The sequence below is a fragment of the Rhipicephalus microplus genome, chromosome 1, assembly GCF_043290135.1.
Source record: "Rhipicephalus microplus isolate Deutch F79 chromosome 1, USDA_Rmic, whole genome shotgun sequence".
NCBI lineage: Eukaryota > Metazoa > Arthropoda > Arachnida > Ixodida > Ixodidae > Rhipicephalus > Rhipicephalus microplus.
This window is the reverse complement of record NC_134700.1, coordinates 131910896-131938350: the sequence shown is the minus strand read 5'-3', so window position 1 is coordinate 131938350 and position 27455 is coordinate 131910896. Positions and strand designations below refer to the sequence as shown.

General features: G+C 44.1%; 1 protein-coding gene and 1 pseudogene across 1 annotated transcript in view; one reads left to right on the top strand and one right to left on the bottom strand.

The window, feature by feature from the left end:
* Positions 1-27455, bottom strand: part of LOC142798476 (uncharacterized) — a 55252-nt gene that overhangs the window by 2912 nt on the left and 24885 nt on the right. Inside the window, exons 5-14 of the mRNA XM_075887381.1 lie at positions 19572-19689; positions 18575-18729; positions 16487-16642; positions 13031-13244; positions 11048-11300; positions 9966-10018; positions 6272-6597; positions 3451-3626; positions 1490-1513; positions 486-627 (exon numbers count right to left, since the gene is read on the bottom strand). Of these exons, the coding sequence (XP_075743496.1) occupies positions 486-627; positions 1490-1513; positions 3451-3626; positions 6272-6597; positions 9966-10018; positions 11048-11300; positions 13031-13244; positions 16487-16642; positions 18575-18729; positions 19572-19689 (1617 nt within the window). The remainder of the gene's footprint in view (positions 1-485; positions 628-1489; positions 1514-3450; positions 3627-6271; positions 6598-9965; positions 10019-11047; positions 11301-13030; positions 13245-16486; positions 16643-18574; positions 18730-19571; positions 19690-27455) is intronic.
* Positions 23401-25662, top strand: LOC142770991 (uncharacterized; annotated as a pseudogene).

The window sequence follows — 27455 nt, the reverse complement described above, 5'->3', positions numbered from 1 at the left end:
TAATAGCGTAGAAAGTCCGTTACGTAGTTCACCACCACACTATTTAGATATGGATGCCGAAGTCAAGAGTTTGAAGACATCTCTCATCGGCGTTTTTTAGCTATAGGAAATCTTATTAAGTCGTACTGATCAATACAATCATGCAAAACCAGGCTCCGTGTCGCAGCAGTGAGGTCATCAACTACGAAGTATTGATTCAAGAAAATATACACCAGAACAAAAATGTCAATATCTTCCTTATCGATTAGCGTAAAATGACTGAAAGTCACAAACCACCTTTTTGCGCTAGGTCAAGTGTAATTTCCCCGCCTGAAAGTTTTTCGCACCATGTGGTTTTGCCCTGATTTTGGGATAGGAGAAATTAGTCGCCTCTGGAATTGGTCCGCCTTTGATGAAGCGAGGATGTCATGAGATGACAGTTTCGAATTCTGACGTTTGAATGTGCCCGAAATGTCTCTTTCTCTAAAGTTTGCTCAAAACCTCACCTCTTCTTCTTTGTAGAGGCGCACATTCATTACTATAGAAGAAGTGATGTCACCGGACAGATGACGAAGCAGAGCTGTATGCATCGCGTTCAATGAGATAACGCTACTCAGAACAGCGTGTGGATTCCACCATGCCTCAAGTCTGTAACAATACAAAAAAGAGGCCATACGCAGCATCTGGCATCATGCAACGCAAAAGTGGCCTCAGTGTATCAAGATATGGCGATAACAGATTAGCACACATGCACAACCAAAACATTTTGCAGGCATTCACCAGATGAAACTTTTATCAGAATTCATGTTTAAAAAAAACGTCTGCAAAATCATCATGACGTTGTGAAATTGCGATATTGTTTGCCTAATGCTGATTGTTCATTAGGCATGAGGTTATTGCGGTGCCTGCTTAAAATGCTCAATACATGTTAGCACATAACAGCCCCGCCGCGGTGGTCTAGTGGCTAAGGTACTCGGCTGCTGACCCGCAGGGCGCGGGTTCGAATCCCGGCTGCGGCGGCTGCATTTCCGATGGAGGCGGAAATGTTGTAAGCCCGTGTGCTCAGATTTGGGTGCACGTTAAAGAACCCCAGGTGGTCTAAATTTCCGCAGCCCTCCACTACGGCGTCTCTCATAATCATATAGTGGTTTTGGGACGTTAAACCCCACATATCAATCAATCAATCAATATTAGCACATAACATAAAAGACGAAAATGACTTCAATCCACTTGGTTCTTTTTCGGTTCTTGACTTCTGTGGCCTCCATGTTACAGACATCAGTAAACGGCACTCAATAATGAGTATCATTATTTTAACCAGTCTCCGTTTTCTTTTTGTTTACGGGGTTACGGTCTTTACTTAACTAAGAAGTTAGAAACCAAAGTTTGCTAAATTATGAACGTTCGCTGCACTTTTATTATTTACGTAACATAATGACAAGCAAATCATAAAGTAAAAATTTGTCCATAAAGCAGTAATTTTACAGACAAAAACTTATCGCATTCTTACCGAAGCGAGTCCGTTTCTGCATGCCTGGAAAACCATAAGAAGAGTTGTGTCAGAAAAGTATTCTTATATACAATTATTCAGGTTCGCAAAAAAAAAGTTTTATAAGACTTGTCTATTGCACCAGTATTAAGTGTGCTTTCAATAATTAAAGCATAAATAAATGCTCATAATTTTTTCATAATATGCATGCAATTAATTCGGATTCTTTTCATCGTTTCTTTTTTGTGCAGCGAAGACTTGCCAGACAGTATGATGATTCGCTTTAATCTGAATCCCAGTAATGAAGCAAAAGCAACATGTTTTAGACGCCTACTATTGCGTTCAGCCTGGTGAGAACACCCTACGTGTAACTGCATAATGGCAGCAATCATCGGTATACATGGGCCAACAGCTCAGAGCCTCAACCACTCCATGCTTTTTCTACTAAAGAGGCCCTGCAAAACGTTTTGAGCATGGTCAGACAACGTTGCCGATTGGTAGTAGAGTCTCCTGAGAAGACTTAAGCCAAATATTATAACGGAGCACGCGATCAGGATATCAGAATAATTTCTCAAAACCAGCTAAAAATTCATTTCTTACTCTCAAAAAAGACGGATGCAGCTAAAAAAACACTCTTATAGCCTTCTTTCAACCATTGGCTGATTTGAACATGGCGCGATCGGTCATGGCGTGATCGGTCATCCATCTGGACGCATAGACGGACGGACAGGCGGACGGATTCACGAACGAACGGATGGGCACACGAACGGGCGCAAGTATGGGTGGACAAAGAGATGAGTGGACGCTCGGACGGACTTATGGACGGACAGAAGCACGGAAGGATAGAACCACGGATGAGCGGATGGACAGACAGATAGACGGAAACTTGGATGGACACACAGATGCACGAACGGACGGACTCATGGACGGATGGACGAAAGCATGGACGGATGAGGCACAGACAAACAAACAGACAGAAGGACGGACGAAAGCTTGGACGGAGGGATAGAGGGATAGACGAACAGAAGCACAAGCGGGTAAACAGATGGACGCACAAACAAATGAACAGATGCTTCGCTCCACTCATCATCATTCACTCCGTCGATATGCATCTAGTTATATTATTGCCAAGGGCATACACACACGATGCCATCTATTGAGCAACTCAAACTAGAGGTGGCTACATGCTACTACTGCCACTACAACGACTACAGAGGAGGGAACGACCCACGGCCTAAGGAGCTTCGCCCCTAGAAGAGAAAAAAGGGCCCAATTGTCACGAAGCGCAAGTGACGTATTTCCTTTCTCCATGCTATCTCTCTCTCTGCTTAGCCTCCACCGCTTTCGTCAAAACCATAGAAAAGAAAATGCGACTACAACATGCAACAGATTTATAACTTCGCTCGTGCTAAACGAATTCTTGAATATTTTTCATTGATTTAGTGAGCCAATGAGCTTTTAGTGGCGAAGCTCCTGAAGCCGTGGGTCTTCTTTCCTTTGTGACCGGTTCGTAATCACCTTTGCAAACTGACCACTACTTCGTCCTTGCAAGCATCCTACTACACCCCATCATAGACCCACCACCTCAACGACCATAAAGCGCCTTTGCAATAACAAACAAGAACCGAATAAAAGTTGATTTTTATAATATATGCACAGTCTTACGTCTTTCTAATTGTGTGATGGCCTAACTTTCACGGGAAGGTACCGTTCATCGATGATGTTCCCATCTCGAGCTTCCCCCACTTATCATCATTCATTCCGCGGATATGGCGGGATTTTAGCTACTTCATTACATGGTTTCTTGAAAAATAGTTTCAGGGCTGTTTTAGCTGAATGAGTTCTCCCCGCACGATTTGTCTTGTATATGCATGAGGCGTCGTTTTGTGCACATTTCACTGACAATTTCCTCCAGTTACCGGTTGGAGAATAACTTAAGGAGTCAGTCAGAGAAAAGGCGATGATTTCACACAAAAACTCACTCGTCATGGCCGAAGACGCTTCCAAACACAAACGCTCGTGTGTATTCCAAAAAGTTGCCGAACCCAATCGCAAGCAGCATCTGCTTGGCCGAAGCAACGCTGACGATGTTATGGACAGTGCCTTGCAACCAGGGGTTGAAATACTTCTGGAAAAAGTCCACTGATACATTGTCGACCTGAAAAAAATTTAGACGCAACTTTCAGCGCTATAACAACAAAAATATTGTTGGATTCTGACGTACACCAGGACATGTTTAGGTTAATTCAGTTGCACATATTATAAACAATAAATTTTATTTCAAAAGCCATTTGCCAAAACTATAGGAAACTGTACCGATACCAGAAATAAGTAATTGAATTGATTGGTGCGAAAAACTTCATTATAAAGAAGCAGCCCTAACGCGTTGATTGCGTGACAATGCATATCTCAGTGAAGCCAATTAGCAGGCTCATAAATAAAGGGGTTATTTGCGTAGTTTAGTTGCTGATTTTTCTTGCTCCATTTCAATTACTTTTTGTATCAAAACATAAATGTACCTTATCATATGATATGAGTGACTCGTGTGATATATTACGGGCGAGCGTGCATATCCCATGCACGGTGACTTTTCCGAATTTCAGGCTATGCTGTTAGGCTGACACAGGTTGACACAGGCTGGCACAGGCCCTTCAACCGCTAAGTGTATACCCGTTACCATGTTCTCCCTCTCTCTCTTTCTCTCTCTTTCTCTCTTTCTCTCTCTCTCTCTCTCACACACACACACACACACACACAGTTGATTGTACCAGCGTGCGCGTGCGAATGGTACATACAGGGTTGGGATCTAAAGCAAGAACCGCATGGCCTCCAAGATATAAGCCGCAAGCTTGCGATCTCAGAGGCCAAAAAGAGTCTCACAATGCCTCACAGATGGCAGCCCATTTATAGCGTTTGCTGTTTGCTTGATTAACGCCTCTGGAAAGGCATGATATATTTTCCGCTAGATGGACATAGGTGTTCATTTTTAGAGCTGTTTGAAAGTTACTGTGTGTTGTTCGCGGCCATGGCTGCACTATGCCGGCCTTTTTCGACGTAGTTTGATGGCCTCCCAGATGCGCCTAAAAATAACCGAATGGGCTTGATTTCATCGCAACACCAGTCGAACAAAATGCGTTGAGGACACCCCTTCCACTACATGGCACTTATTCAGTGTTTTGGGGGGAAGTCATTTTGAATGAAAAGAAAAGTGAGCCCGGTAACTGTCTCTCCCGGGGAGGACACCTCAACAGTAGCTCACGAGGAATGGGGGTAGAGAAGGGAATAAAAGAATAGGAATTAAAGGTAGAAAGATAGGGAGAGAGGAAGGCGAGAGCGAGGCGCAGGGACAAGGAGCGACGGAAGTGAGGAGAAGACAGGAAAGAAGGACACGGTTGCAGGAGTCTGAGTACGGGGCACCACTAGCGAGAGCTCTTCTCGGCGACAGGAGATGGCATAGGACTAATCCAGTCGGCAAGAGCTACGCTTTCGTCGTCTTAAGGGACCGGTGGCAGGAGGTCCCCTACGACGCGAGGGCACATCTAGATCGCGAGGGCACAACCGGTCGACACAGAATCCACCGAGCAAGTCAAAGCAGCTGCAAGTAACGGCGTGGCTTTGTGATAGGATGCCTGCTTGCCACGCGAATGGCAATCGATCCCCAATGGGACCGATCCCCAATGGGACCCTATTAAATCCCCAATGGGACCGAAAATTTTATTATTTATTTCATTTGCTTGTTTCTCGATTAACCGACCATTTTTAACTGACAACAAACGGTGCCGATGCCGACGACGGAATTTCTGCGACAAGAGCTTTCTAACGCTATCGCGTTAATAACACGTTGCAAGAGCGTTATTCATTGCCGTTGTTTCTCGATAACGTACAAGTTACATTAGCAGCATCAAGGTAGTAACAGGTAAAACTAGCAAAGATTTACCAGCATCCTCTTTGATTACTACTGCGAGTGTTGCACTGAAAATTGTACGTTTACAATAATATTATCACCCCTTGTCGAAGTTTAGCTTCTGCAAGCAGGGTTTCCAAGAAAATGGACAATTCCAGACTTTCGTTGCGATTATGTTATGAAATATAAACACTTCAACAAAAAATTGCCATTTTACTATTTTGGTGCATCCTGGCTAATTGCATAGATGACTATCTCTAAAGAAACATGTGAACGCTTCCTGACGATCATTATAATCTCTTTGGAGAGTCGTGAGACACACGTCTTTATTAAGTAGAGGAAACACATATGCTTAAACGGACTGACCGATAGATACAGTCAGTCAATCCGTTTGACAGTCTGGCAGTTTTTGTACAAGGAGGACGGGGAGCGGTCCTTAATGGGTCACCGATTTCAAAGCTTTGGTGGGCTTTTGTTACGGGAGCTCATTCGCGTCGGCCATGGCCCAGGCCCACTCGACCGAAGCTCGTTTGGCTCTCAGGTCGAGGCAGCCTAGCCAGGCTGCCTCCCAGTCTGCCCCTTAATGATTAAGTAAAATGGTTGGGTTCGGGCTTATTCGGCCTGATCACCCCATCTGAAAATTCCCCAAGAATTTCTCTCGCAGTGTGGGCCATTCCCTGTGCAAGCATGGTGGAAGTGCCACCCGATAACCAGACACAAGAGCTTTAGTATAGAGGTAATGAAGGATTCACTCCTCCGCCTCCATGAGGCAATTACCGGTGCTAAAGTAACAGAGATTTTTTTAACAACTGCTTTTGATAAAAATGCGAGGTATAGTGGAAGTTCGTTGAACACTGCATCATTTTTCAGGCTAAGTTTCTGTACTCTTTTCATGTTACCTGTACAAACGCGGCACCCTGCGGGAAGAGCTCCTTGGGTATGATGGCTATGAGCTCAGTGTCGACCTCGCGTGACACCAAGTCGAGGCGTGCAGTGAGAGAATTTCGCTTCGTGAGCAAGTCCTGCTCAAGCCGGAACTGCACGACGAACACTGCCACTGGAAGTAGCCAGCAGATGAGCACTGTACATGGTGAGCGGGTGAAGCACAACCACCTCTTGGCCCACAGTGCAGCGAGGCGTGACACTGTGTGGGAACGCTGAACACCTCCTTCCATGAACTTTGTTCCACGATGCAGCAGCCGCATTTCTGGATGGTGGCCACCACCTTGACGTGGAATAAAATTATAAATATTATACTTGGTTTTTTTGCAACCGGGCTCAAAATAGTGAAGTAGCTATTGATGCGATGGTGGATTCATGCTCTTTTTTGTGAGTGTGTGTGTATGTGTGCGCAATGAAAAAGGCACGAAAAATTCACTGCTGGTCCGCTTTCAAAGCAAGCAAAATACTGCGGATCCGTCACGCGTTGTTTCAATTATTTATTATGTTTGGCAGTCGTTGGAGCATGAGTGTTCGAACGTCCACCGCTGACAAGAAAGCTCGGGCGTAATCACCGGCTTCGTACGCGGGCAAGTAAATCAGAGTAAAAGAAAGAGTTGATGTAAACAAACTGATCACAAATATTTAGAAGTTCTTTGGTTGGTTTCATTTGCAAAATTAGTATTTCATGATAATTTTTTACACGCTCATGGTGAGCGCACCTTGAGAAAGTGCAGAATCATAGACGACCATACAGGTTACGTTTATTCTATATCACAACTTCTAAACATATTTTATAGGTGAGCGCATTCTATCTGAAACCTTTTTATTTGAGATGCTGTTTGAAGCTCACTTCTTCTGGCCATAAAATACCTCTAGTGATTCAGGGATGTCGTCTTATAAAATTTACGATGAAGATATAGTTCCCTCTCAACAGCCTACAACAAAATTTTGTTGAAATCCCGCCACTGTTTATATATATTTGGCAAGACCAAGAAAGACGCTCGGGCTTTGACTTGGGCAGGTAAGCAAGGCCGAGGAATACGAAGGAAGATATCGAACAGCCGGCCCAGGAATCGGTGCTTTCTCTGTGTTTTTCGTCATTACAATATTACTTATCTCAGAATGTTCCCGGTTAAGAAGTGTGCGAACTAGAGCCAGTTGCTACAGGTTCGCGTTAAAGCTAAGCCTATGAATTCTCTAGTGGTTTCTCGTAACATATTACGGTAGAAAATAATTCATATTTTTCACCATATGCTGAGGATTCTCGTGCTTGCAGTATGCCACAATCGGGCAGCCACTGCTGGTGGTGTTCCCTTCCACTTTGTGATTCTTCTCACCCTCTTTCCTCTTACCCCCTTCCTTACTGTACTGTACGATAAAAACCTACGCTGGAGTCCCCCCTCTCTCTCTCTTCCTTTCTTTCTCCCTATCTCTATCTCATGCTATAGTTCTCTTGCCTGTAGCAGCGCAATGATGATTCTCATATGTGCTGGTCCTGCTACCATAGCTGAATAGCCTGAGCGATTACGACATTCGGCTTCAAACCGCGAGTACCCAGTCTTGAATCCCATCTTGCCAGAATTTTTTTTAAATTATTCCTTCTCCAACACTGAAATACAATGAACGAAAGGGCCATGTGCATTTTTTACAGGCTACTCGGTAAAAGAACCAACTTACACAATCACACGGGTGATAGATAAATGCCCGGACAATAACAAACCTCTATGCATAGCCTTCATAGATTACAAGAAGACAATAGATTTCATTGAAGTATCAGCAGTCCTACAGAAACTGTGGAATCAGGACGTCCAACAACCCTACAATAACCTAATGAAAGAAATCTACAGCAGCTGCACAGTTTCCAATGTCGCCAATAAAAAAACAATAAAATCGCAGCAAGCAATGGTGTAAGGTAGCGATATATAATCTCCTTATTGCTTTTCGCCGGGTGTTAACAAGAGGTTTTCAAGGCCCTTGATTGTGAAGAGTTAGAAATAAAAGTTATAGACTACCTTAGCAACTCGCAATTCATAGATTACATCGAGATGATGAGTAACTCGGGGGAGGGGGCGAATTGTAATTTGTGATTATTTATTTTCACAGGTAACGCAGCACGGCACAGCTCAAAATGAATTTGCAGAAGACTGAAAGTGATGCACAACAGTTTGATAAGAGAACAGCGATAGGTGGAAAGCACTGGAAGTCGTACAACAATACCTCTTCCTAGGACAAGTGGTAACGTGGAGCCGACCCATGAGACTAATGTAACTAGTGGAATAAGGAAGAGATATAGCTCATTCAGCAAACGTTCTAAAATCATGAATGGCAGTTTACGACTATCGCTCAATACGAAGATATAAAGCGCTGCATGTTACAGGTGCTAACCAAAGAACAGAAGCCAGAAAGCTCACAAAGACGGCTCAGCTTGAACTGAGAACGACACAGTGAGTAATGGAGATAAATATGATAGGTTTAAACAGCAGGGACAAGAAGAGGGCAAAAAGGCTCAGGTAACAAACGGATGTTAAGAACATTGAAGTCGTAATCAAAAAGAAATGCATGTGTCTACGACATGTAGCGCGTAGGGCAGATACCCTCTGGTCATTAGGAGTAACTGACTGGATTTCAACAAAAGGCCAACGCACGCCAGCGAGACAGAAATATAAGTGGACAGATCACATGAAATATCCAAGTATTACGTGGCAGAACGAAGCACAGGGCCAGGTTGATTGGCGAAAACTGGCATAGACCTATGTCCTGCAGTTCGCGTAGTCAGGCTGAACTTCATGGTGTTAATTTGTTATCTTCCTATGTGCTAGTAACTCTTCCTTATACTCTTCTTGTCTTCTCTCCACTTCGCTGAGCTGCTTTTGTTTAATGCTCACCTCCCAGTTTATTTCCGGCTCCTTGCCTCAACATTCCTCACTTTACCAGACTTTACTTTCTCCCCACATAGGCCCCAGCCTGTTTCATATACCTTTACAATTGCTTTGTTTCACGTCACTCTCCCCCTCTGTCCTCGTTTTGCCTTGTACCTGCTGGACTCGGTAATGGCGCTTTACCGATTCCAGAATTGTGGTCTTGGCCGACTACCCTAATCTTGCTTCTACATTCTCTTATACCTTTGTCCCCATTCGCCTCCGAATGTCGTAGTTGTGGTGTTCTCGCCTGAGAGACATTTACTCCTTCACTTGCCCCTCTGGTTCTTGCCCCTCTGGAGAGACCAACACAAAAATATATCTGCCCAATTCCTGTGGCACATACGCACCCGTGTTTTTGCGGACGAAGGAGGCCCAATCTCCAGCTTAAAAAGATAGGCTCATAAAAATTCAGTTTTTTTTGCGAGTGCAAACCACAACACGCCATTGCGAGGCCTTTGGATTATAGTTAATCGAAGTTAAACGACCCCAGAACTAAAGCATGTGTGCGCTCTTGCATATCGCCCTAACCCCTCTTTATTTTTCTCTTCATATAGATATTTTTGAAGAGGAATCATACTAAACACATTGCTATCTTTACGCAAGCTCTACACATGTTGGTGCTTCAATAAAGGTAATACTATATTCAATTACTTTGGTATATAATTGTTATTTTGCTATTGCAATTAAAATTAGAGCACTCAAGTGGCATCACGGCTCATATTTTTCTCACCTGTCATGAGTGGATGCTCTCGTGAGTTTTCTCCGCATGTTGTTTTGTAAACGCTGCAAATAAATAAATGGAGAAAATATTTCAGAATCACTGAGTGTATTATATTCTATTGCGGCGACAGAGTGACTCACTAAAGTTGCAGGTTTCCTCCCGTATCTTGACACTTCGTGTTTGTGATAACTAATAAAGATGTGCTAGGCCAAAATTCTTGTTGTAATCTTGAAACAAATGTTTCGTTTTGTTAATGTTCCACCTTGCTTTGCTATACATACCTGAATAATCACGCATCTGCTTTATATGCCCTCTTCTGACTAATGAATGTAGACTTGTAAGTGTAAGCGCATTGCTGGCCCACATCTACTAACCACATTTTCGCTTTAATCCAGTCTAATTTTTGGAATGGGCTAGTTGCTTCTTTAAGCCTCGGAATTCTCAAAAACCTGAACGCATTGTGAGAAAAAGGTGTGTGTTTATTACTCTTTTTACGGAGTTTACTGCTTTTTTTCTCCACGGGGCACGATATGAAAGACCGAAGACCGGTGATTGCTTAATAACGCCGATTTTTTTAAGTTGTCATGAACACCTGTGCAAATGAATTAACGAAAGTTCGTCAGTTCGCGCGGTTCCTGCTTCCGTTTCTAAGATTATTTGGAACTACCCGAAGTTGAGCGCATACGTGATGCGTTACCGATACATTTACAAAAATTATACTGAGCGGTCAAGTGTCAAGCAGCCACATCATGCACTGCTGCTCTTCACTCTCTATGAAAAAAAAAATATTCCTGACAATTGCAATTCGTGCTCCAGTATCGTGCATGCTTCAGAGTACTCGTGCAATCGTATACTTTATGGGAACACGCCAATAGCAAGATACAATAGGTGAATAATGATATCATTGCGTGAGTACAAGTGCCATTTATGTAGTTACTGCATAAACATTAATCATAAATGCTTCCGAGTGTGCGTTTCAAAAAAGCCAATAGCCAAGTTGGTGTATTACGTTAAGGCGAGCGCAAATGACAGACCACAAATACAGCTTCGATTAGTAATCAATAATATATATCACGTGACCACTGACTCACCTGACGTATACATCTTGTAGAGTGGTAGCCTTCAGCCCCACGGCCGTGATGCAGAGTTCTCTGCTCCGCCATTCAAGCTGTCGTAAGACTGCAGTGATTTGCTCGGTATTGCACTGGGTCAGCGTAATTGATACGTCATGCATTCTTTCCTCGCAAACGGTAGCTTCCGGAACAATGTGGCGAACTTCTGACAACACCAAATCCGCACAAAACGTGTCGTCAAGTTTAGCGATGGTCAAACGAGATCCGGTGCCTAAGAAAAAATGGTTAAGTTTTCTAGAAAGAGTCACCGTTTGAAACCTTTGCCACGTTATAGAAACTCTGGGCGAACGATTTCGTATTTTTTATGCAAATTGTTCGTTTATAACTAGTTTTATTGCATGACGCATAGGCAAGTCAAGGCTGTCGTATACTGGCATATTTGACGGCTTCAATTTCAAACAATTTTCGAACTTCAAAGAGTCGTCATAAACCCAAGCAGACTGTTTGTAGTAACTGCACACTTTCAAGTAAAAAGAAATACAGCAGACATTAGCTAATAACCGCCGTCGCTTAGTCCTTCTAAGTAATTCTGAAAATGAGGCTTCTTATAATTTTCAGTATCAGCTTTCTTCCAGCTTGAATATACATCATATCCATGCTATTTCACGTTCACTGCATGATCACGAGCACTCTTTTGCCAAGTAAGTTGAAATGATTTCACGTAAAAGGGCAACAGACAAAGAAAAGTCGGGGTGCCTACGATGGGGACTCTGTTTAGGAGTATGTTGGAGTGCGCGGCATGTTGGGTGCAAAAGGGACAACTAAAATCTTTAATGTTCCCACTAGCGATCCAAATCTCGCATTTCCTAGTACACACATTCAATGCGCCTTGTCCTGCGCAAGCTGATTCTATTTTACACTTGCAAGTGTATCCATAGTGAAGGGCAATTGCGGACAATAATACCAGGGGCATCCATGAAGAAGGCGCAATCCACGTGCTATCTTGCGTACATCCTTCACACTCATATTTGTTCTTCGTTTTTCGAGGGAATATCCTTGACAGTGGAATACAAGCTCTCCAAAAACTCAGTTGCAAGCTTAATAATTTCATACAATCCACTGCTTTCCCTGATTGCACTCCCCATGTCACGATCATCATCATCATCATCATCATCAGCAGCAGCAGCAGCCTGACTACGTCCACTGCAGGACAAGGGCCTCTACCATGTTCCGCCAGTTAACCCGGTCCTGTGCTTGGTGCTGCCAATTTATACCCGCAAACTTCTTAATCTCATCTGCCCACCTAACCTTCTGTCTCCCCCTAACCCGCTTCCCTTCTCTGGGAATCCAGTTAGTTACCCTTAATGACCAGCGGTTATCCTGTCTACGCGCTACATGCCCGGCCCATGTCCATTTCCTCTTCTTTATTTCAACTATGATACCCTAAGCCCCCGTTTGTCCCCTAATACACTCTGCTCTCTTCTTCTCTCTTGAGGTTACACCTACCATTTTTCTTTCCATTGCTCGCTGCGTCGTCCTCAATTTAAGCTGAGCCCTCTTTGTAAGTCTCCAGGTTTCTGCTCCGTAGCTAAGTACTGGCAAGATACAGCTGTTATAGACCTTCCTCTTGAGGGATAGTGGCAATCTACCTGTCATAATTTGAGAGTGCTTGCCGAATGTGCTCCACCCCATTCTTATTCTTCTAGTTACTTCAATCTCGTGGTTCGGCTCTGCGGTTATTACCTGCCCTAAGTAGACATAGTCTTTTACAACTTCAAGTGCACTATTACCTATCTCGAAGCGCTGCTCCTTTCCGAGGTTGTTGTACATTACTTTCGTTTTCTGCATATTAATTTTAAGACCCACCTTTCTGCTCTCCTTGTCACGATATCCCCTTCTAAATATGGTCAGCTTTCGTCCTCACAGTTCATTGATGCCATGTAGCTACTAACTTCGCATTGATGTGCCAATGAATTGATAACTGCTGCACTGTGAACTCACTGAAACGATTCTTCAGAAATGTCGGAGTCCCAGTCGAGGCTACCATACCACGGCATAACAGGATGACTCGGTCGGCGAGCAGGTCAGCCTCGTGCATGTCGTGCGTCGAAAGGAGGATAGTGGTGGTTCGTCTGCGCATCTCCAGTAGTACATCCCAGAGCTCGCGCCGGCTATCGGGATCTAGCGATGATGATGGCTCATCCAGTATGACCACCTTCATAGACACGTAAACACCCTTTACGAATATCATAACTCCTAGTGATTACAGGAAAGCCACCTGTAGGCATTAAGGTTATTGCCGAGTTGCTAGCAGGAAGAAATGGTCGGTGCGTCAACCCTCGGAAAGATTAGCCTGATGAACAAAGATACCATTGCTGGGATAGCACCTTTGTTGGGCACATATAGGCTGATTGAATATTATCAGAGCGTTGCTACGAGGGCAAAAACATTCTGCAGGCAATAAAGCTTTGTGAAGCACCGAACCAGGCAGGATAGGACGAAAAGCAGGGCACGGTAAAATGTAGTGGAAGATAGAATCATTCAGCAGTCACCTCTTGTAGATGAATACTTATACTCTATCGATCGCTGACCTGTGTACATCTTTCTTTATGACAAAACACGACAAACCTGCGCAGAATGTGCAGCATAGTTGCGCTGTGAGCTGCGAAAGCCGTATTCACAAATTCCATTGTAAATGCTCTCAGGGTGTTTACTGCAAGTAAATTTGCGGGGTACTAAAAACGCAACAAATCATCACATATTCAAAAGCAGCAAACCACCCGCTATAGGCGACGCCAAGGCAATATGTCCGCATATATAGCAGTATGTTATGATGTAGCGGTGGTGGACGTTCATTGGATGATAAGGATGATCAAGAATCATGGCTCTCCTATGTTATTGGATACAAATATTTAAACCCTTTCCCCTCATCTCGCAATTCACATGCCGTGGGTCTTGGTAAATTTTTACTCTTCTTCCGTGCAATAATGCACCTGTTTGTTATAGCACCTGTTTGTTACTGTTTGTTAGCACCTGTTGTATAGCACCTGTTTTGTTATAGCAGACTTGCTTACTTGCAGTACCGTTACAAACACTCTTTAGGGTTTAGGGGATGGTTCTATTATACTTTATCTCTGTTTTTGTGTGTGTGCATATATTCACGCACAAAATTGAGAACTTTTCAGGGCGACGGGGAAGAACTCGAACCTCCAAACTAGCACGCTCATACTTGATATTCTGTTAGAAGGCACGATGTTCACAAAGCGCAATGGCACAATGTGCGATGGCGCAATGCACCAATGTTCTTGAACACTAGCTGTGACGGGTAGCGGTTGTGTCTCTGGACAACCACCGCTGTTGTTGGGGGCAACAAGTGTTGACAGCTCGTAAAAGCTTGCACTGTAACGCTTGTGAGTACCCGTCGGTGCTGCAAAACTAGTTGAGTGCATGTCGCAATGCAAGTGGGTGCTCTACCACTTCATGAACACTGCGGTAAGCTTGTTTGAGAACTATTGAAGAATATATAACTTTTACTGCCTTCCTAAGTCTGCCGATACACAGCTCTCATTCCTCAAAGTAAGGCACAGTTGCCTGCTTCAGTGGGTTGTCTTCAACAAATACTATATGAAATTAAACGTGCCATTTGAAATGAAAGAAAGAATAGTGCTGACTGAAATACTATGCGGGGATTATCTAGTGCTGCAAGAGACACATTCGCATTGCCTCTCGCAGCACTTCACTTTATTCAACCTCCATTTCAGTAGATTAAACGAGCGCAAGTCTGCGCCACGTTTGCGTTCCTCACACTGTGAGCCATATGCAATGGGCATCCCTAGAGGCCTTCGTCATTTTATGCATGTGCCACTGAATCCATTCAAACCGACAGAGCGAGGCGTGACCTGACTCGACAGCTCAGCTCTAATGACTTCACTCTCTCTGCACGAGCTGACCATGTGCGCAGATACTGTGGAAGCAGCACGTACTGTTTACGATGCACTGCCGGTCTCTTGTCGCACGTATTCCCGTTTCTGTATCAGAGTGGTTGGCGTGACTTTCGCTTGCGGAGCTGATTACGAGTGTCAATTTCTGGTAAAGCATAACATTTCACAATCCATTATTGCGGGCATCGTACTTATCTCTCATTACCAGAAGAACTTGTGCTAGAGGACATAGTGAAGTATCCGCGTATATAAAAAGTGTTGCGCTAAGCGTATTTATGCTTTATTCTTGTGTAAATGCAAATAAGCATAAACGTTTAAGCAAGAAGTTTGCTGGAAACAATCAAGGTTCCGTAAATATAAAGTTGGTTTATTCTGAGGATAGCAGAGTACGTGCGTGTTGCTTGCCAGCTACCCTTTCAGCTACCCTTCTGGGGAGAAGAAATGGCTTTCCATGCTGCCGTGTAAATTATCATAGCCTTTACTCTACAAGCGCACATTTTTTTTGTACTCAGTGGTACACACGTGCTTGGGCTCGATCTATGAATTGTATTCTTTGCTTAGAGGTGTTCGCAATGCACTTCAGTTGAAATTGGTATGCAGAAATATATTTGTATATTACGGCAGTTGTAGTTTCCAGTCCTCTAAAAATGGCCTTGAGCTGTCTTCTAAGTATATGTTCGTAAATCACAAGTGTAAAATTAACTTTCATATCAAATCCCGCATTGCACGTAAGCAATAGTAGTTTCCAGATCAAAAAGAGAAAGTTTTTTTTTTTTTGAATACACATAGGAAATTCTACAAACTGGAGCCCTGTGGACAACTTGAAAGCCTGTGTTTGCGAGAAATCGAGTGTCGAGTGTAGTTGAAGTAAATGGCACGTTCGTAGTTAGGTACTCTAGTTAAAGTTCATGTGAATGAGTCAGTGCAAGTCACGGTGAAATGACAGGTATGCCATCCTGCAGCTGCACAAGATGAGAACAAGTAAGTACCATTCTGCGGGAACGCCGATATTTTAATTGGGCTGATAGGCAACAACGTCCCTGGTCATAAGTTTTCTAGCACGCTTGCTAGTTTAACATGAGCTCGCAAAAATCATTTGAAAGTCTACTACTGTGGCTTACCTCATTATCGCACTCTGGCTTTTGAGCGTAAGCAATGTTGCACTTCATTTTATAATATTGGCTCACTCATTTCAAAAGATAACCAAAAAAAGTAAAAACAAGACATGGTACAACTTTTCACGTAAATGCCCCTTGTCGCCGTACGTTACCATGCAGTTATTAATAATTCCAATTTTCAATATAGGGTGAACGAAACAGAAAATTCATTGTTCAATCTATTTAGAGGAATAATTCGTGAGCACCAAAAAACGGAGGGTACCAGTTGTGGTGTGCATATATCCAGGTCACCTGTACGGCCCCCTGTCTACCTACGTAGGTACTAATGCAAGCCTGTGCATGTACTAAGCGTATAGCCTCGAGAGCCTTTGGACAAAAAGCGCATATTCAAAGTGTACCTTTGGTTTCGATAGAGTTGCGATTGCGATACTTAGGCGCTGTTTCTGTCCTCCCGATAGGGCCCCACAGAGGCAGTCTGCCTTTTCAACGAGGCGGGCTTGTTTGAGGGCATGTGAAACCCGCTTCGGGATTAAGGCCCTCCTACGCTCTTGTACCTGAAAAAAACATAAAAGCCAATTCGTTCGCTCGAACATTTATCTGCCATGCTCTCTCTTTGTTTCCAGCTAGCGATATTGACACTCATGGTGGCATTCGACAACTTTTCGTGCAGAAACTTGCGAAAAACTGACTAGAGATCAAAGGATCAGAAAAGAAACTTCGCGGCATTATCGTTAGTTTGTGCTCTTTAAGATATTGTTTGTAAAATACAATGAAACGTACGACAATTTCAAGATGACATAGGCAACGAATTTCGTACTCAGCGAAGGCATCGAGACTCATGAAGAGATAATTTTTTTGCGTACTGTTGCTCTTTCTGAATTCCGGGACTGCAAAGAACAGCATTATAAGCAAATTAAAAAGCCCGTAAATGTAATTTTGAAACTTTTGCGGGTTTTACCTTCCAATATTAATTGAGAAAAGGTGCACCTTTATCAGACTTATAGTTTATGTGCAACCCCTGGCGTGATTCAATTGATCTGAAAACATTGTTCCCATTCCTGCTACAACTTTGTCATGCACGATAATGTTACGATCTGATTTCGCAAGTGCTTTGTCACTTCCGTGCGCTGATTCCCTTCCAATTTTACTACATTGATATCTAAAATCATTCCATGCATACCAGATTCTAAGTTTCACAGAAACTAAACGTAATATTCTGAGAAATCACTGACCGAAATACCAGCGGAGGCGATCTTTGGGCAAGCAGACTTGTCACATGTCCTGGTGTTGATGCTTTGATTACAGCAGCATCTTCTATCTTACTATTGCCCGCAATTTCTAATTCCCTCCTTTTTCTCAACGTCTGTGTTGTTATAATTGCAAATATACACATAACACAAAAAATGAACACGTTTGTTGTGTCCAGGTACATCAGTATTCTTCACTTAACCGCAAAAATCATTCAATTATTGCTCCTTCTGGAAACGATACCACAAGGTGCCTTTTATTATATTGTGAACAAATGCAGGCGCACTGCCGCGCAAATGTTGCCACCTGCCTGAGCTATAGGTAACGTGACTTTGCTTCCTTATTTTTGCTCGTTTCACCAGAGGCTGAGAATTGATAAATGCAAGAATATGCTAAGATAAACTGCAGAAGAACAGGGCTCGCTGTCATTGCAATAGCTCTATTGCCTCAGGCGGACACCCCTCGCTAAGGAAACAGCTGTTCTGAATGTGACTTTGAATCTCCACCAAGACCACGCCATGCCGTTCCCCATCACCTGTAGTAACAACGTAGACCAAGCAGCTTGAGCGAAACCCTAATACGGCGCGTTCTCGCTAACGAACAACGGCGGCCAGGCCACTCTTTGGTGCCCCTCGCCAGGGGCACTCGGCACATCCAACTTCACTGAGCGTTTCGCGCACGATGGCGTCGAGCAGCATAACCGCAGTGTCTCGTGGTGCAATTGCAGATTCGCTAGTTACTCCTAGCAAAGAGGCTGACCTTGCATATTTGCTAGAAACCGGCTAGCAGGAAGAAGAAGGAGGAGGAGCAGGAGCGTGGAGCCGTGAGGTTCACAAGCTATCACTCTGAAACGTTGTTCAACCATGTCACTTTTCGTTAAAAGTGACCCCTCCTTATCCTATCGATTATTATTCCTACTATTACTTTCGCATATATTATTATTTATTTATACGTAGTTCAGCCCGTCATGAGCTGTGGCAGTAATGGCGCCAACATCACTGATCAAGCGTATACAAAAAAACACATTCAATGCACGAACAAACCACGCAGAGCATTTCAAAAAACTTTCGACTTTTTTTATCATTGCTTGCCATTTTCTTAAGAGCAGTTGGTAGCAATGGCTTCTCGCATTCTACAGATTTTCTAAGTTTTCATTGCAATTCTTCAATCTTTGTATTTTAGTACTAATACATAGTTGCCACTTTTCTCGCAAGTGCGGAATTTATAGTCGCACTTACCGTAGCGTAGAATGCCAAATGCTCCCACACTGTGAGATCAGGAAAAAAGAGGCTCTTGTGTTGGCAGAAGCTGACGATTTGGCGCGCCTTCTCCGGAAAGTTGACCACGTCCACGCCATCTATGATGACTTCTCCAGAATCGGGCAAGAGCATTCCTTCGCGGGAGCGAGACACATAACATATAGCGCGAGTAGTACAAGTGTCGCAAATTTTGCCGAAGCGTGAAATGTCGAGAAGGACCATGTAGAGGAGAAAGAAAGAATATTGTTCGTAGCAAGCGACACACGCAGCCATAAGAAAATCCTTGTGGTTTTTTTGTTGCCACTTCGTGGTACAAACACGTGCATAACAACTTGCGACTTGCTCTAGAAAATATTCTGGATTAATTGCTTCAGGCAGCTTAGTTAAGCTTCATGAATGTAACCTCCCCTTTTTTGTATGTGTCCGAATGTCGAAACAGTTAAAATAACTTGTGGTGCACCTGTATGTGAAAGCTGCGATGATCATTAGCAAAAGCTTTTTTAATTCTTAATGTCACGCAAGCTTTGTTCTCTCAGTGACAAAGAGAAAGCTGAGGTCACCAGATATTTCTGTTACTATCAAAGGACGCATTTTCAGTAATGTGATCATGTTGATGTACATCAGATGCTAAAGTGGACGGTTCGCTAAGTTTCAACTACTTTGGTTGGCGCAACATGCACCTAAATCTTAGTGCACAGTAAACTAGCATTGCGTTTACATTTAAATGCAAGAGCCGCACCTATGGTTGATTCCAACGGATTTGATCTAATCGCCCCGCTTCATTTTTGCACGTATCAGGCTGTTGCGTAACATCTCTAAGAGCGAGCCCACCATTCAAAATGATGAGGAATCATTCCACTCTTCATTCAATTTCGGTATAATCGAACTAATTGGAAAAAATGGAGCACTTGAAGATTTTTTATTGTAATTTTCCTGTTGCAAATATTGCTGTCAACGAACTCAGAGTTTCGCCTACCTGCGACCACATTCATAAGTGTAGTTTTCCCAGCTCCATTGTGTCCAAGCAGCACAGTAATTTGGCCCCTGTAGACGTCCGCAGAAACGTGATTAAGAGAAGTCGTCGATCCAAAACCCTGAAAAGGAGCAGTATTGCGAACATTGTGAACGTATGATAGAGGCATACTTCAAGTTGCATGCCACTACGCTGCATAGCGTTGACGCTCTGTTGACGATTCAGAGTCGTGTTATCGGATACTTGAACACGGTTTTGGTGTTGCTTGCATGACGTGCGTCTGTATTTTTCTTTACTAAAACGTTCGCCCCTGAATGATTAGGGTTCTCTGTTCATTAGAGCGGTATTTCGCCCTTGCATAACACAAAATATCACACGCCGAGCCACAATGAAGTGTCCAAGGCACTGCTGTATATATCCGGCACGTTTTGTCTTAACCTTTGTAGGTTTCATTTACAATATAACGGTGTTCTTGTATGAGTATTTCGCTATATTAAACGCTTGCTGGGCTGCTTGTTTGGCTTCGAAAGAGTGAAGAAAAAAGAATGAAACTACAAGTTAGTCATTCGTTCCTTTTTTTTCGAAAGTTCAGTGATATATGGTACTCGAACTGATGTAGCCTAGTTGAACAGCAGGAATTCTATTCGCCAGCCTCATTATATCTCACTATATTAATGTTGAGGTCATGTGAAACTTACAAATAAAACTGCAGTAAAAAAATTAGAGTGCCCTTAAGCTTCACCTTCAATATTTGAACGCGATAGCAGTCCTTAGTGCGTACTTGAAGAACTTAGTGAATGAAATCCTTGCGAACTTGCAATGCACCCACAATCTGGCCTTAAGGAAATGGGCGCTGTAACGTGTTTGTTTTTTGTAGTCGGTGACTGACATTAAAACAGTCAAGTGGTTATGATATTCACATGTTATTTCACCCCATGGCAATGTACACTTGTACTATGCATTATTTCTTCAATACTTTATGTTTTATTATGAAATATGTATAAAAGACGCGAGTGTTTGTAAAGCATGAATGTTGCTTTCACTGCATTTCCAAGCACAAGAATTTATTTTCACTGTATTCGCAATCAGCTCTGCGGTAAAACACGCACTTGCCACGCGAATGACCTGGATGCAATCCCCACTTAGACCCGCAATTATTTATTATTTATTTTCATCCTTCTTAATTTTTCGGTCACGCACAATATCGGTTCTTTTCGCTCTCAATCTACGACGTCAGCACCGGAATTTCTGCGAAACAAGCTTTTTAACGCTATCGCGGACATCCCCTTAGGCAATTATTCCAAAGGAGGCATCGAATCTGTCATTATATATATAGTAATAAAACATGTTCACGATATTCTTAACGTGGATGCAGCGTTCTCAGAACTCAAGGAACTTTCTTCGTTTCATTAGCTATTGCTAGCAATTGTGAAACCTTAATGCAATGCAAGAGTTTTCAAAGACAATAATGTTTCTAGGGGTGCTTCTACGCAAAAATTTTGGTCTCACTGTAAGTCTCTACATCTGTCTGTTTGTCTGCCGTAACGATACTCTCAAATAGCCCAAAAGATACCCTAAAATGCCCACCAATTCTACAGCGCCCACCAATATTCCACAAGTTTCAGCGTTCATACTTGTGTGATTGTCAATTGAAAACCAATTATTGGGCATACACGAGTCACCATAACAACACGCTCATATTTTGTATGTGTGTCTTTATACTAGAGAATGCATACATAAATAATTTTAAGGACCGTAGCATTTATCACGCTACGCTGACAATGCAACGCAAATCTCAAAAAGGCACAAGTTTTCAACGCTTTGCTAGCACGACACGGTGGTGGCACCAGCCCGTCGCTTTGCGTTCTACACTTTATCCCCTCCGAGACAGGCGCCCACACCTTCCTTCTTTTTCGAAGATAACTACCAGATGGCGCTCGTGTCTAACGTTCCTCAATGCGCTCGTTCGCCTTCGCTGCATGGATCGATACTCTCTAGCGCAGCACCTCCAGAATACGATTCGCTGATTTTCTCCCGCAGGACATCAAATAAACCTTCTGTTCACTTTCTCCAGAGGCAAGACTATCGTCTTTAGACGACATTTGCAGTAGAACAGGCAGACACGGGGCAATTTTTTTCCCTTACAAAAATTTCTTTGGATTAAAAGAAATACAAAACATCACCATATCCAAGGAGTAAATGATAGTGAGCGGGGCGAAGCGTCCGTCTGCTTGTCTGTCTGAAGATACGCTGTGCTGGCTACGCCAGAGGGATTGACTGCCCTAGTGCATAAGAAGCTTCACCCCTAAATTACCGAAAAGGACGCCTATTGGGAACCAGCGTTGGAGTTTCTACAGACATGGAGCGCCGCCCTGTCGAGTGCAGCTAGAAACTTTCGGGGGTACACACAAATGCTAACGTGAACCATGCCGCCATGCGCAATGATTGGACTAGAAAACAGAAACTTCGACACTGGCGTTATTGTTGTATTCACAAATGCCCCAACCACGAAAAAATTTATTAACAGGAAGAAATAATGCAGAGCATGTATAGTTGACTTCCTCCGGCATCGATTTTCATCAATGCACATGGGTTGCTGCTCTGAAAATATTCACAAGTATTTTTAATATAGCTTGCCTTGAAAACGTTCAAGAACGCATATGAAAAAGTTTGCGTAGGAATCACGCTGTGTATTACACACACCGTGTTTATTCGATTTATTACAGTGACAATTGTAGCTCCAGGGGTGACATATTAATGTTTAGAAAGAAAAATTTGATTTTCGGTACTCGCTATGCAAGGATTGGCTTTAGTAGCAAATATTTAAAAGAAATAACAAGCCTAACGTCACATTCCAGTTATTACGGTATTATATCTGACTGTCACATGCACAGTTTCATACAGCTTACAAGACGAAGACTCCTAGAAAAGCTGTGATGCTCTACGCATGCTCCATCAATGATCAGTGATCCCACACTGCATGCCAACAACGAAACCAATGCAAAGTTAATTGCCACCAGGTTATTCAAAGGCATCTTTTATTTAAGTGTCAGGCTTAACGACGGCTGACGGCAAGCTTTCAACGGTCTGCAGATGACGGCGAGTCGAGTTCATCAAAAGCACAAATGCTGCGACCTGCTTGCATTTCCGCTAACACCACTGATCTCCGCTTTACACTGGCTTTTAATGCGAAGGTTGCCTTAGAGATTCATTTCATATTTCTCCGTCACTTTTCAAAAAAAACCTATTTTAAATGTAGGCCCGTCGGCTCAGTACTGGGTGAACGTTAAAGAATCCCAGGTGGTCGAAATTTCCGGAGCCCTCCACTATGGTGTGTGTCATAAACGTATGGTGTTGTTGGGGCGTTCAACCCCATATATCAATGAATCAACTCTCATTTTTAAGACTGCGATACGAGCATTTTATGAGTTCACGATAGCCGTTGAAAACATCGTGAAAGAACGTGCGTAGCGAAAGAAATTCTGTATTACATAGTGGAAGAGCTTCGACTACCGAATACGTAACTATGTTCCCACTCAAAACATCTGTCACTGGGCCGAATGCTACTCCAGTGCTGACTGAGAAACAACTAATTTTGTGACGTCATCTTGCTGCATTCCGTGGCCGCCTGCTCCAGAGACAAGCGCCAAGACACGCGCTATCTTAGTATCCTTTATCCGGTTATCACGGGAGTCAGGTGATCATTCTGACTGTATATATTTCATGACGAAACATTAAAGAGGGCTTTTTTTCTTGGTCACGAGGTAACGAGCGTCTGTCGATCACTCTGACGAGCTTGACATGGTGTCAGAAGTGGTTCCGATGTAGCCAACTAGCGCTTCAACGGCCCCGTCAACAAGCGAGCGACTGGCAGCTGCGTCTACGAGAACAAGCCGTATCAGCGACAACGCTTCAGAATGACGGGAATCAAGCCTCCTAAGCCCTTCGACTTCCAGAACGCAGCGGACTGGCCCGCCTAAATGGACGAATTTGACGACTACAGATTCGCATTCGGGCTACGTGTGAAAAAGACGAAGTTTAAGTAAGGACTCTTCTCTATACTATGGGCAGAAAGTCGAGAAAAATTCATCCGTCGCTAAACGTGAAAGACGAAAAAATGAAGAACTTCAAGCTCGTAAAGTCTAAATTTAACGACTACTTTGTCCACACCAAGAACATAGTCTACGAAAGTGCTCGCTTCAATCTACGCCGCCAACAACAGGGAGAAACAGTAGACCAGTTCGCAACCGAGCTTAGCAAGTTAGCCGACAGATGCGAGTTTGCAGGCATGAAAAAACGCCTAATAAGAAACCGCTTCGTAGTAGGACTATGGGACCAGGTTCTTTCGGAAGAACTTCAGATGGACCCCAAACTAACGATGGCCACTGCTTTGGCAAGAGCGCGTACGAGCGAAACCGTAAAGCAACAGCAAGCAGAACTAAAGGAGCATGAGGGCACAGTCCCAGAAGGTTGCGTCGCTGCAGTAAAGATCAAGAAAGCCGCTGCAAAGAGCGCGTTTACTCGCTGTCAGAAGCCCACTTATCATCAAAATAACTGCAGTTATTGTGCCGGACCATTTCACTCGCGAAACAAGTGTCTAGCGCAAAAAGAAACGTGCAGATTTTGCCGGAAGTTGGGCCACTATGAAAAGGCATGCCGAAAAAAGAAGCAAAGAGACACAAATCTCGATAGCATCGCCGAATCTGATGGCAAGTTTATAGGCACGGTCGAGCAGTGTGCGAACACACAATCTGAGCATTTCGTCACGGTAAAGATAAACGACCAGACACTCCGCATGAAAGTAGATACGGGAGCCGAAGCGACAGTCGTCGGTGAAAATTATTCGTTTCTTCCGCCTTCTCTGAAAAACGCAGCCAATCTTAAAGGACCTAAGAATACTAGCATCCATACGAGCGGAAAGTTTGGCGCTAAAATATATTGGAAAGACAGCTTTTCACAACAAACCATTTACGTCGTGCAGAACTTGCGCACGCCCTTGTTGGGACTACCAGCCATAAAAGCTCTGGGAATTGTTCGCTTCCTAGATGAATTAGACACTGCTAACAATATAGGAAGCAAGTATCCCAAGATATTCCAAGGCACGGGTACCATATCGGGAGAACACACCACAGGCCTTGTGCCACATGCAATCCCGTACAGTCTGTCTAACCGCGACGGGTTCCTATTCCCATAAAAAAAAGTCAAAGAAGAACTGGACAGGCTATAACGAGAAGGAATGATACAGAAGGTCAAAGAACCGACAGAATGGTGCACGCCTATCGTTTCTGTAATGAAGCCGTCTGGAGCAGTAAGGATCTGCGTTGACTTTACTCAACTGAACCAGTTCGTCAGACGAGAGCGTCATCAACTGCCAACAATTGAGCAAGTTATGGGAAGCTTCCAGAAAGCCAAAGTCTTCTCTCAACTAGACGCGCATTCTGCTTTCTACCAGATTAGGCTTTCCGAGGAATGTCAAAAGCTCACGACGTTCATTACGCCGTACGGGCGGCACTGCTACCGCAGGTTGCCGTTCGGGATTACATCCGCACCTGAAATTTTTCAAAGAAAGCTCTCGCAAGTCCTAGAAGGCCTAGACGGCGTACTGAACTACATGGATGACATCCTGGTGTACGGCAAGACCCAAGTGAAACACGACAAGCGGCTTTGTAACGTCCTCGAACGATTTCAACAAGCAGGCGTAACAATTAACAGGGAAAAGTGTTGTTTCTCAGTTAAACAGGTCGCATTCTTGGGGATGATCTTTGATGCCAACGGCGTGCGTCAAGACCCCGGGAAAGTTAGAGCAATCAAGCAATTGCCCAGACCCCAAAACGTTGCTGAGGTTCAATCCTTGTTAGGTATGATCAACCATCTCGCAAGGTTTTTACCAGATGCAGCTTCGATGTATGCTCCTTTACGCAGCCTCCTCAACAAGGACAGCGACTGGTTTTGGGGACCTCAACAAGAGACAGCTTTTGAGAAGATCAAGACCACTCTCAGCTCAGACAGATGCCTGGCGAGGTACAACCCCCGGTACTCGACAATTGTATCGGCGGACGCGTCTTCACTAGGGGTTCGCGCAGTACTCCTTTAGGATCAGCCATTTGGTGAGAGACGTCCTGTTGCATATGCCTCCAGATCACTCACAAAAACAGAGCAGAGGTATTTACAGATCGAAAAAGAAGCATTAGCTTTAACTTGAGCTGCGAAACGCTTCGACGAATTCCTAAGAGGCCTCACGTTCCTATTTGAGACGGATCACAAGCTTCTCCTCCTGCTACTGGGTCGAGATCCTCTTGATTCTCTACCGCCAAGAATTCAAAGGTTCAGAATGCGTCTTATGCGGTACTCGTTCACGCTAACACACGTCCCGGGGAAAAGCATTGCTACGGCGGACACACTTTCTCGCACGAGAGTGATGAACACTGCGCTTTCGGTCGGAGAGTTGTCTGAAGCAGACGTTTCGGCTCACGTGGCGGGAGTCGTTCAGTATGCGTTCTCTGACGACATGCTCGAACGCATACGCTCAGAGCAAGCAAACGACCCCGAATGTGCGTCGTTGCTCGAAGCTTGTATGCAAGGTAGGCCCGCTAAGCACTACACACCGAAACTTCTCAAGCCATTCTGGGCGCATCGTGGTAACATCACGGTATGCAAGCAGCTTCTTTTGAAGGACTCAAGTCTGGTGATTCCACGAGCGCTACGGAAAGAAATGCTTCGGAGGGTTCACGAGGGACACCAGGGAATTGCACGCTGCCGCGCAAGCGCTAAAGAATCTCTCTGGTGGCCAGGAATTAGCAAAGATATTGCACAAACCGTGGCCAACTGCCAAGCATGCGCCACAGAGCGTACCCAATTTTCCGAACCAATGATTCCACCGGAAACAACGGAGCTGCCATGGCAGAAAGTCGGAATTGATTTATTTGAGATGAAAGGAGATGTCTATCTTGCCATTGTTTATTATCCCTCCAGGTATCCTGAGCTGGCCCTGCTGGATCGAGGAACGTCGTCGAAGGCGGTCATCCAGCGCCTGAAAAGCTGCTTTGCCAGACATGGGATACCGCAAACGGTAATATCAGACAATGGACCACAATTCATCTCATTCACGTTTGCTGATTTTGCAAGAAACTACGGCTTTAGGCATGTCACAACACGTCCTCGTTACCCTCAAGATAACGGGTAAGCTGAGCGCATGGTAGGGACTCTTAAAAGACTTTTGAAGAAGGCAGAGGACCCCTACATCACATTGCTGAACTATAGAAACACGCCGGGTCCATCCGGCTATAGTCCTGTGCAGCTGCTAATGAGCCGCCGTTTACGCTCAAAAGTACCCTGGACACCATCTGCGCTAAAGCCAGAAGTAGTAAAGGCTTCTTGGAAAGAGCAAGACGAAAAATACAGACAAAAACAAAAGATGTATTTTGACAAACGTCATGCTGCGAGGCCTCTTCCCTGTCTATCTGCAGGCACTCAAGTATGGCTCAAAGACAGAGGCGCCGAGGGCACGGTCCTTCGTCCTTCTAAAAAACCGACATCCTACTGGGTCCAAACTGAAGGAAAACCCGTGCGCAGAAACAGGTGTCATCTCTTCCTTCTCCCACACGGAGGAGAAACAAGCCCCGTAAGGATGGAGCAGCATCCACGAAACAGCGAGCCAACGGACGCGACGGACAAAGACATCGTAGCTACCAAGTCGTCTGACATCAAAGAGCCTCGTTCATAGAACAAAACTTCAAGTCCTGAGCAAAAAACGACGCGATATGGGCGCTTCATGCGAGCTCCGAAAAGACTTGGTATTGATGATTAATTTCTGAAATGCTTTCCTTTTTGGCAGGCCCACGAAGCTTATAAAACGGGGAAGATGTGACGTCATCCTGCTACATTCCG